This window comes from Vigna unguiculata, chromosome 10 (genome assembly GCF_004118075.2).
Source record: "Vigna unguiculata cultivar IT97K-499-35 chromosome 10, ASM411807v1, whole genome shotgun sequence".
Lineage (NCBI taxonomy): Eukaryota > Viridiplantae > Streptophyta > Magnoliopsida > Fabales > Fabaceae > Vigna > Vigna unguiculata.
The window spans coordinates 22,260,643-22,273,042 of NC_040288.1; the positions used below are offsets into that span (position 1 = coordinate 22,260,643).

Sequence of the window (12,400 nt, forward strand, 5' to 3'; positions counted from 1 at the left end):
TGAAAGAGTGAGAGAGGCATGGAGAAGGAGGACTAGCCAAAATCACGACATGCAAAGGCTTCCTCGGTTCTCCTCAATTAATTCCCCTAAGTCTCTTTTGTATAGAAATTGGGTTGACCCTTTGTGTACTTTTTATAATGCTCAATCATCTCTTTGTTAATGTAATCTTTTCCAAATATATTTTAAATAAATTTAATATCTCTATGATATATTTAGTTGTTGTAGAGATTTAAAAATATTCAAGAAGATATTGCCATAAAAAGATTTGTCAGTTACTATCTCTTGATATTTTATGATATCATTATATAAAATATTTATTTCAAATATCAAATAAAATGTTTAAAGATATATTTGTCATAAATTATAACTTACCATAAACATTATTGCATTATCAAAGTCGTTTCAATTAAGATAGAGGAAATCTCATAAACCATTTTTTAGCCCCCATCTATCGTTGGGCCATAAAAAAATTTCACTAGACCATTTAGAGTGCAGCTCGTTCGACGTCCAAATTGCTCGCTAGGTGAGTTGTGGTTTTTGACAAACCCATCTCTTCACTTTTTCATGCCTTTTTTGTCATCTTTATGTGATGCATGACTTGTCTTCTTATAATTTTTATTGTTTTCTATTTTTCGGTTCTTATGATGATTTATTGTTTGCTACGTAACTAAAAAGTTATTTTTAGTATCATATACGTGCGTACACATAAAATAGATAGAGTTGTTTATAGTTTAATATAGAAGAAAAATAAATAAAATAACAATAGTTACTCTATAAAATTGAAATCAGTTAGTTATTTTTAATTGTGGATTGACCAAAACTATACTAATAGTCTCCTACAAACTTTTTTTTAACTAATTAAAGAAATTTAACACCGTTTAGATGACATAAACTATAAAATTATATGTTCACATTACTTTTGTTTTCTAAACCCAAAACTTACTGGTTGTTTATCAATTTGAATAATTTTTTTAAACATACAATTTGGTAGAAAATATTTCTAGAATATAAAATTTATTTGTAGAATATATATTAAAATTAATTTGAAAAAATATTTCTAAATTATATAAAATATATATAAATTAATGTGACACTTTATTATTGCATACTGTAAGCTAACATTCTCATCACTTCATCATTTCTTTGAATATATTAATTTATTGCATTTTGATATATATATATATATATATATATATATATATATATATATATATATTCAGTAACATATATTTTTAAATTGAAATATAATAATTAAATGCATTAAAAGTTTTGATATTATAAAAACTATAGAAATTATAAATTTTAGTATTTGTGTATAATAAAACATGCCCACCAACTTTTTTGTAGATATAACAAATAAGAATGACAAATAACTTTTCTGTATATCAATGTTATTTGAACCGGATCAATGTGGATATAGAATATTTGAATATTTTGAATATGAGTATAAATACAAGTAAGATTTGACTTTTCAAATTAGATGAATGAAAGTGTGCATATTTGCATAACTTGGCACATATATTTGTTTACATTATTAAAATATTATATATTACTTGATATTTTATTATAAAATTTATATTATTATAATTTTTTAATATTTAATATTAGAGAAAAAAGTACTTTTATCATATTTCACATGCTGTAATTTTAATCTTTTGCAAGAATTATTTCATAAACATTTAATTAATTAAATCTCTTAAGTAAAATCAAAATATAGACAAATTTCATATCATATTTTTAAATATCAATAACAAAATTTTATATCGAAATATGATAAATTCATGTGAACTCACTCCATCGTGATCCTTGATTCAAGGAGTTATTTTCTTCCATTGGCTAATTCGTTCCCAAAATCAAAATTCAAATTACAATTTTTCTTCAAAAAGCGTTTTTCCGATATCTTTTCAAATTAAATATATTTTAAGACACTTTTTCTAAAACATAGTCGTTGATTTCGCAGTCGCCATAATTTAATTTCACTACATAACTCAGTTTTCCTTTTCCATTTGTGTGCGTTCTTTACATTTTTCACATCAGAGGCAAAGAAAGAAAGACGTGGTGACTGGTTAGAGCTATTGACTTACCAATACACTCATATACACGCACAGGTGGGCCCTCCATGTGTTTTCATTTCTCTATTCACGCACAAGTTACACAACAACGCACACTGTTGCTTCTATTTCACTCCCTCTACGACCATACCACCTCAATTTTCTTCTATTCCCTTCACTCTTCCATTTTATTCTCCTCCTAATATTCTTAATTAGATACATACATACCAATGAATATATATAAATAAATTCATTTTTTTCTAAATTCATAAGGTTGAATTTTTAATTAAAAATTCTAAGAGGATCATGCATAAGCAGAGTATTATTCTCGTAATGTCAAGTAACTTGAATAAAAAGTAAAACGAAATCCGAATGGTAAATAATATTACGGCTATGAACAAAACGATTTTATCACGGCGCCGAAAGTTCTTGCTTATATAAAGACCCTTCTATATGGTGCTCATAGCATCAAGTCACAAATACACTAGTAGTGTGGTGTTTGCTTCCATTATCTAATAACATCCTTTTCCCTTTTTGTGCTCAAAAAACACAAGAATGATGGCATGCCAAAATTGGCCTGAGCCAGTGGTTAGAGTCCAAGCCTTAGCTGAAAGTGGCTTAACCACAATCCCTGAACGTTTCATAAAACCCAAGTCCCAAAGGCCTACTATTTACACCACCCATGTTTCTCACACTACTCAAGAGGACATCAACATCCCCATAATTGACATGAAACACCTCTATGGCGGGGACAAGGGGCGGCGGGAGGAGGAGCTCCACCGTGTGGCGGCGGCGTGTCAAGAATGGGGTTTTTTTCAGGTGGTGAACCATGGTGTGAGCCATGAGTTGATGAAGAGTGCTAGGGAGGTGTGGCGTGAGTTCTTTCACCAACCAATTGAGGTGAAAGAGGAATATGCTAATACACCCCTCACTTACGAAGGCTATGGAAGCAGGTTGGGAGTGAAAAAAGGAGCCATTTTGGATTGGAGTGACTATTTCTTTCTCCATTACATGCCTTGTTCCCTTAGGGACCAAGCCAAGTGGCCAAACCTCCCAACATCCTTAAGGTATGTCCCCTAACTACTAATGTAAAAAAAAAAAAAAAAAAAAACATTATAACGGAACATTTTTTTTCTTCTCTTTCATCTTTTCTTGATTACCCAATATAATTTCTTACACCATAAATATTTTGATATTTTGAAAGAAATCATATTTGATTTTCAAGTCAGACTTAAAACAGACATTTAATATAAACATGCTTTTAGTGGTCAACCTAATAAAATGCTTGAATAGTTTGTACGGAGTTTTATATTTAAACCACACAACAAAATTATTAAAAAATATCTAACCCTTTTATCAAACGAAATAAACTTTTTTATTTTTTATGTGAGTGGCTAAACACGTCAGAAGTCATTCTTTGAAAAATTAATAAAAAAAGTTGAGAGTCATATTGTACAGGACCAAAATAAAGGAGACAAGAGTTTTTTTTTTTTTTTTTCTTTTTTTCTTTTCAATTTAATGCAAAATTGGGTGTGAGAAACATGTGACTAATCAGGTTCTACCACTTTTTATCCAACAAAAAGAAAATCAGATTTTCTGATTTTGTCTCATTTGGTGTATAGTTGGTGAGTATTTCCTAAATTAAAGTGGTACCTAAAAGAGTCACTTTTCTTCATTAGATTAAGGTTCTGTGAGGTTCACCCATCCACATAACATTAAATGTTTGGCTTGAACTTGTCAAGTAGGAGTGTTGTTCACAAAGCCGTGTTGCACAAGAAGAGGATACATCATTCACTTTCTTAATTAAGATTTGTAAACTTGTTAACCTATGGTTAGTCTTGTGGTGCCGTTTCATTTCATTTGGTGAAGTGATAAACTTTTCAATAACACCACTTTGAAACGTAATCAAGTACACCGTACTCCCATAAAAAAAACGTGGGCTTTCCATCTTGGTCCACATCATACAAAACAAAATTATTATAATTATAATAATAATAAATTGTTTAATGGTGAATTCAGAATAATTATCTACTAGAGAATAAAATATCCATTAAATTATATTAGAATTTTTTTTTGTTTTTTGCTTTTGACTTTCAAAGACGAATTAAACGTACAAATATTATTCAATAAAAGGAGCGAAAGAAAAACTCAAAGCAAAACAGAGTCAAAATCCAATTTTTTCCATATCAGGTAAACTGCAACTGAGTCTCCATTAAATTCTTGCCTTCTACAAAACTTTGATATCATATAGCTTTTCATTCTATGGAATGATTTTGATGACAACCTTTAATTTCTTGGTAGATTTGTGTTGAAATTTCCCTAATTAGGTGTTTTATTTCTTGATTAGGAATGTGATCGGTGAATACGGTGAGGAAGTTGTTAAGCTAGGAGGAAGGGTTCTTGAGATACTGTCAGAGAATCTTGGGCTGAGAAAGGATTTTCTGCTGAATGCATTTGGTGGGGAAAAAGATGTTGGTGCTTGCTTAAGGGTGAATTTCTATCCAAAGTGCCCACAACCTGATCTCACTATGGGTTTGTCCTCTCACTCAGACCCTGGTGGCATGACCATTCTTCTCCCTGATGAAAACGTTTCTGGTCTTCAAGTTCGCAGAGGAGACGATTGGATCACTGTTAAACCCACCCCAAATGCTTTTATCATCAACATTGGTGACCAAATTCAGGTCTCAAGCTACAACAATGTTCAATCATTCTGTTTATATGCTTTCTTGACATGAAAAAATTAGTGGGTGTTTGTAATTAATCAATGTGTTTTATGTTTGTAGGTGCTGAGCAATGCTGTTTACAAGAGCATAGAGCACAGGGTGATTGTGAACTCAGACAAAGATAGAGTTTCATTGGCTTTCTTTTATAACCCCAGGAGTGATATACCTATTCAACCTGCCAAGGAGCTTGTGACTGAGGATAGGCCAGCACTGTACCCATCAAAAACATTTGATGAGTATAGACTTTACATTAGGACAAAAGGACCTAGTGGAAAAGCTCAAGTTGAATCTTTGATTTCCAAATGTGATTCAAGTTGAGTAGTTTGAAGAACACACGATTAATTTGCATATGAATAATTGATCATCGATTGTATTTTCATTTGAGTCTCAATTAATCAATATCCCACTCTTATCTCTCATATACTTTGTGCTGTTTTTCTTGCCCCCAATGTGTTTGAGTTATTGCTTCACTCAATTTAATAGTGATGGGTAACCTTGTGATTGGGTCACAAAAGTAAAAAAAAGAAAGCTAATCAAAATCACTTAATTTTTATACCCTTGAAATTAAAGTACTAATATTTAAAGAAAAATAATGCTCTGCTAACTAATCTTTCATAAACTACCATTTGATAACTTGATTTCAATACTAAAATGTTATACTTGAGCTAGTTAACAAGTGAACCAATGGAAAATTTTTGTAAAATTGATATATAATAATAATAATAATAGTAAATTGTTGTGAACCAAACAAAGTTGTCTATTAATGATAACATGCTATATATTGATAAGCCACCTTTTTTTTTATTTGTCGTAGTGGAATGTTAACTAAAGATCACACTACCAGTAATGGTGAGGAAGAAAAAGATATTAACCTGAGCCATGAATTTTGAGGTCTAATAAAATGACAGAACTTTATTAAAAGGTTTAACCTAGCTAGTTGCGTTTGCAGTTGCAACTTGGAGGCAACTTTGGATTGTTGCGTAATGTTTATCTGTGGAAACAATGAGTACAAGAAGCACTGCGCGATTACCTTTTTCTTGATCAGCTTTTTGTAAAATGGGAGTTAGTGCTTGACCCGTTTGCACCATTAATGTCTCTTTGGTTGCTATTCCAATAATGGGTTCTGTTTGCATGCCTTTCTCATACTCACAGCACTGAACACAAAGGTTTCTAAAGAAAAGTACCAAACAGAGTGGTTGATCAGAAATATTACGAACTGTGGTCCTATCTCACCCACTACCGTTTGTCTTGTGGGGAACAAAAACGTGTATGAAGACTCCATTGATATTTCCCCCTCTATACAATCCACCATAGATTCATAAATTAACACGTTTTTATAATGCACCCATCAAATATTAAATTAGTTAATGCATTTATTCAAATGTCGACTATTAAGTAACTTCAATTCAATCACGTCACCGTTTCTTTTAAATGGATTCATCATACCAATCCAGATCATTTTTGGAAAACACCATGTGCAATAACAGGAGAACTCAGTAGCTGTGCACTTCATTTCATGTTTACAACTTCAAATCTATATTTTAGATACAAAACATGAAAGTTACTCCAAATTATTTTAGTTCCAACGTCATCATAGATTTACATTTTAAGTTTAACTTCGTTTAACACCCCCACCAAATATGCATGAATCCAAATTTGTATTTTCTGCTCAACTTTGATGTATTCTTCCTTTGCTATATTTTCAAAATACACTAATAATAAACAACACTGATTTTGATGTTTTAAAATATATTAAAAAAATTTAAAATATGAACATCAGTATATTCTTAATGTTTAACAAAGAAGGAAGAACTACCAGAGAATTAGGACTTGATGAATCCAGGTTTTTTAGGACTCAGTTTGTTCATTGCTTAATATGAAATTTATCTTTTAATTTGACTTTATATCATTTGAAAATAAACCATAAAGGCAAGCAGTTTTCAGATTTGAAAACTCATGCGTGTATGTGCATTAAAAAAGGCAACTGAAGCACTAATGACATTTGAAAAATCACAGGATGCTGGTATTAGTCTTACTAACGTGTTAATCTGGTTTATCATTGGCTTGGGTCGCATTGGTTCAAATGCAATCTTTTCTAATAAAGAGGAATGTATTTAATATTTTTTGAATCAATTAATAACCTAAGAAAATATCTTTGTCATGATTTCTGAGATATTATACTAATTTTCTTTATATTCAAGATGGGCATATTCAACCGATATTGAGGAATAAGAGTGATAGAGATCAACAATAAAAATTCAGTTATATTCGTTCACCGTTTAGAGAAGGCTACATTTAATTGTTTGGTTACTCTTATTAATCAATTCACTAATTTCAAATTTTTTTCATGCACTCTACAATAAAAATAATAGATACAACACTTTATACTAGATCTTAAACCTTACAAGATGCTTATACGACATTGTGAAGATGTTTATACAACATTGTGAAATTACCACAAGAAAATTTGTATTTAACTGGGGTTAGTGTTTTAGTGTTTTTGGAGTTTTAACTCTCGTTAAGTGCATTACCTGCGATTTCATTTTTTCTTATGGGAGAATCAATGTCCTAACATATTATCAATGGTTTTTAGAAACCCTTGGAATAGTGATTCTTACCGATGGTTTTAGAACATCTAGTACTTTCTGGAGGTTTAAAATTCTTGTTATTTTCTGGGAGTTTTAAAACCCTACTACTTTGTGAGAGTTTCTTAATTCCTTGTTAAACCACTAGCACTAATTTTCATGTAGGGGTGTCCAAACGGGTCTACCCCACTAGACCGAGGGTTGGAGTTTTCAACTCGTCAACCCGTTTTGGCTCGACATCTTTAGCCCGTTAAACTGGTGGGCCAACTCGTCCCTATCTCATTAACCCATTTTTATTTTATTTGTTTTAATTAAAAATAATTGAAAAAATTAAATTTTCTATATTATATTTTTGCATAAATATAAATATGCAATACTATTATAATTTAAATCATTGACACTTAAATATTAAGTTCCAATTATTAGTTATAATATAGTAATTTAAGATGTAAATATAATAATTCTTTTAATTCATCCAACTAAAGATATTAATTAAGTAATTAATTAAAAGTTTAGAAAATATTTATATGATTAAAATTTTAAAAGAATTAAAATTAAAAAGAAAAAGCGGTGGGCTAGCCCGCCCTATGGTGGGACGGGTAACAGTTTTTGTGGTGGGACAACCCACCCCAATCTGTTTTTGGCTGGCCAAGGGCGAGACGGGACAGAATGGGCTGGACTGGCTTGTTTTGCCATAAAAAAACTAATTTCATTCCATTACCACTCGTCTGATAATTGTTATTACTGGTGCAAACCAATAAACACCACTCGTCTAGTGCACTAAAGCAATTGTCTTATGTAATCTCCTGTTGCACCTATATAGTAAATAATTTTTTGTATAAATAATGTTAAGATAACCCAAGTCATCTCCAAAGGAATCTAGTCAAGAATTTTGCTCAGAACAACACTTATTTAAATTTGTAAAGAGGGTTAGAAGAATAAAGACAATAAAAATAGGGGGAGGCGTTTAAAATGCAATAGACAATATAGAAAACTTAAACAAATATGACAAATGTTTATTCTTCAACTTTTTATAGTTGAATTCTTTACTGGCTATAAAATGATTGCTATTTATTTACAATAAGAGAACTCATTAACCAAAGAGGCTTCAATTAATTTGTTAAAAATATTATTCAAGTTTTAGGTTTAGCCTTAGTTTTAGGTTCATACATTGCATAAAATTCAATTTTAGGTTGATTATAATATTGATATCATATTGTTTTAACATTTCTGCATTGTTTTGCGTATAGGACAAACTTCACACTCTCAAATCTCTCATCACTTGGCCATTTCTTTGGATTGATACCTTGATAGATTCTTAGACAATTTGAATAGTTAAAATAATTGTGGCACTTTGATAGTTTGATCATCCCTAATCTATCATGCGAATTGATATATTGATCTAATTGTTAAAACTAAGAATTAATGATATGGGCATTGATGTTTATGAAAATAATCGTTTGATGATAACATTCTGGAAGGAGAAAGATTTTGAAGTCAAACAATCAAGCAATATGAACATTAAAGAAAATACTTTGTATAACTAATGAATGAATTGTTTGATTGATTGATAGGTATTATTGCTCTGATGATTCAAATGTGGAATCAAGTTGCAAAACATTTTCTTAATAAGACAACTGAAAATGTTGAAGAAAGAGTAAAATTCAAAACAAGTCTGAAGCTCAATAATAAAAGGAAAGAAGATATTCTAAAGAGCATCAGTTGATTCAAAATTCAAATATTTAATAATGATGTTGAAGGTTCAAAGTTGAAAATCAAATTGAAGAATTGATCAAGTCATTCCATATCAAAAAGATTGTAATCAAGAATTGGAATTTAAATTCTTAACGACTATGAAATGCAATAATTATATAAAGGATGTAAAGCCTTATGAGAAGGACAACAAAGCTATTTTACAAAAAAAGATCAAACTGCTGAGAAAATATCATATCATTAGTGATTAGTAAATTGGGTTGAAAGCTTACATATTGTATATTCTTCATTGAGTGAAGTTGTAATCTATGAGAGTGTTTTTGATCATTCATTAAAATTGAGAGTTCTTCATCTCAAGTAGATTAAGCAGGATACTTGGAGAGGTTTCTACTTATGTACTTGAAAAGGTTGATACTTGATGTATCCTAGAGAGGTTTGTACTCGTGTACTTGGAGATGTTAAAACTTGTGTATCCTGGATATGTTGATACTCGTTACTAGTAAAAGGTGTTGATTAGTAGAATTTCTTAAGCACGTGGCTTAAGAAATTAGACATAGTAACCAATATGAATTTGATGTGTGCACTTTCTCTATCCCTATACTTTTAATTTGATGTGTTAATTCATTTGTGTTTGTATATTTTCTCGCGTAGTTTTTGAATTTGTTTCTAAGCTCTATTAATCCCCCTTCTAGAGCCACATTTCACCAATAAGTGGTTCCAGAGCTCAATCTTTAGGGAACTCCTTAATAGGAAGAAAGATTATTGATCCAACAAATTCAATGGATGAAATAACCAACCAACTAATCACCCTGCACTTTTCGAAGGTGAGAAATGTGATTTGTTGAAATTGAAAATACTGACATATTTAGAAGCATAAAATATTGATTTGATAGATATCATCAAGAAATGTATTCCTTCTCTACTAGATGACAAAGGGAAATTGTTACCAAGAGATAAATTGTTACCAATAGAAATTATATACTAATAAAAAATATGTATATCAGTTAAATGATAAATTAAAACATTATTTAATTTGTGCCTTCTTTGAGGAAGAAATTTTTCTAAAGTGTATGCTATGTTTATTGTTAAATAAATGGTGAGATATATTTACGTTGACTCATGAAGGATCCAAAGAGGTAAGAACAAGTATATTAACCATTCTGAGTAATCAATATGAAAATTTTACATAGAGGAAAATGAGTTAATTCAATTAATGATTGGTCGCTTTCAAACTCTACTTGGGACAATATACTATAATTATGACGTGAATGACAAAATCTTGCGCACTCTACCTCCAAAGTGGATAGCATAAGATATAATTGTGACAATTGCCAAAGATCTTGAGAAAATGTCTTTGGAGGAACTTGTAGGTATTTTGATTGTTCATAAGCAGGTTTTGCATCGTGATGAAAAGAAGTCAGAAGGTCTAAATATTGCTATAAAAACTAGGTAGAAAGGTAAGAACAATAGATCATCCAAAATTGTGGTGAAATCTAATGAAGAATTAGATGAGTTTGATTATGAAGGAGATGATAAACTAAATCTTCTAAGAGGGAAATTCAAGCAAAACTCTTGGATATGGAAAAAATTGGAGATTCAACGCCAAGGACAAAGAGAAAGTTATGTGCTATGAATGCAAGAAATCAGGTCACAACAAATCAAAATGTCCTAAGTTGATGAGTAAGGACAGAGACAAAAAGAAGAACAAAATCTCATGGCCATATGGGAAGACATGGTTTCTTTTGATTCATAGGATAAGGAAATGCACATTGGTTTCATGGTAGACAAGGTAGATTTTATGAAGACAACGACACATCAAATGAATTTGATGAAGAAGAGGTAGATTTCTTTGATCTTAACTCTGTTAGACAAGCATATTATGAATTTGTCTCCAATAATTATAGGCTCGTATAAATGTACAAAACATTAAAAGAAAAACACTAAGGAAAAGTACAAAGAACTAGAAAACAGATTATGAGAACAAATAAAATGAATGAGAAATTGAAAATAGAAAATAACATATTAAGTAAAGAAAAGTTAGAACTTGAAAAGAGGCTAGAAGAATAAGGCATGACAAATAAGGAACATAAAAAGGAATTAGTTCTAACCTAGAAGAATATAGGTAAGCAACCCATAGAAATAAATAATAGTAAAATGAAAATAGTTGAGGAAAAAAATTCGCAATAAGGAAACTTCTAGTGCACAAAAGCTCAAATGAAAAATCCTTACATATGCTACTTCTTAAAAGCTCTAGGAAGTTTAGGTACCTAAGTCTTAGAAAATTCCCATTGTAGACATATTCAACCAAATGAGGGAAACCCTTGTAATGGTTCTTGGATAGTGGATGCTCGTGACATATGGCATGAGAAAGGTTTATATTCCTAGACCTACATTTGAGAAACAGAGGAAAGGTCATATTTAGACTTTCAGGAAAGAGAGGCGTGTCTCAGTGGAGAAAATAAGTACCTTATCTTTCCTTAGCCAAAGTGTTCTACAACTAGTTTCATAAACTTCCCAACAAAATTCCTAAGACAAAAATTATAATAAAAAATTAATAAATGTACCAAATTAAAATAATTAAAGAAAATAAAATAAATGCTAGAAATATAAATAGAGAAAAAGAAAATGTTAGTGATAAACAAAAATAGAATTAAAGTAAGAATCAAAATGATACAAATTTTAAATAGGTTCCCCAACAACGAATTATATGGTGCAACCTGAAAACTATGTTCGGAGACCCAAGAGTTTTGCAAATTTGACAAAATCCATTAATGAGCTAAAATAGGCATCTTGTCAATGGTACCACAAATTTCATTAATTGAATATCTCATTCATTTATGGTATAAATTTTGTTGATGATTGTGTGTATCATAAATTTAGTGGGAACAAGTATATTTTCCTGGTCTCGTATGTTGATGACATACTTTTTGCCACTAAAAGTATAGATATGTTGCACGATACCAAGAGAGTTTTTTTTTTTTCTAGAAATTTTGAAATGAAAGATCTGGGTGACATCTCCTTTTTATTAGGAATTCAAATACACTAAGATTGATCTTGAGGTATTCTAGAATTATTAAAGATGAGTTATGTCGAAAAGGTGCTTAAAAGGTTTGACATGCAGGAATGTAAATCTGAGGATACTTCAGTTATTACGGAAGACAAGTTCAATCTTAATCAATGTCCAAAAGGAAATTTGGAAATTCAGGAAATGCAGTTGTATGGATTTTGATGTATGCCTAAGTATGTACGCGTTCAGATATAACATACATAGTTGGAGTATTAGGTAGATATTTAAGCAATCCAAGAATGGATCATTGGAAAGTTGCCA

The 12,400-nt window shown here is 30.5% G+C and overlaps 1 protein-coding gene across 1 annotated transcript; it reads left to right on the forward strand.

Moving 5' to 3' along the window:
- The first annotated feature begins 2,529 nt into the window (after positions 1–2,529).
- Positions 2,530–5,193, forward strand: LOC114166098 (probable 2-oxoglutarate-dependent dioxygenase At3g111800). The gene is made up of 3 exons (XM_028050758.1): positions 2,530–3,118; positions 4,399–4,732; positions 4,835–5,193. The coding sequence occupies exons 1-3, from the start codon at positions 2,607–2,609 to the stop codon at positions 5,090–5,092; spliced, it is 1,104 nt and encodes a 367-aa protein (XP_027906559.1). The 5' UTR covers positions 2,530–2,606; the 3' UTR covers positions 5,093–5,193.
- The last annotated feature ends 7,207 nt before the right edge of the window (positions 5,194–12,400 follow it).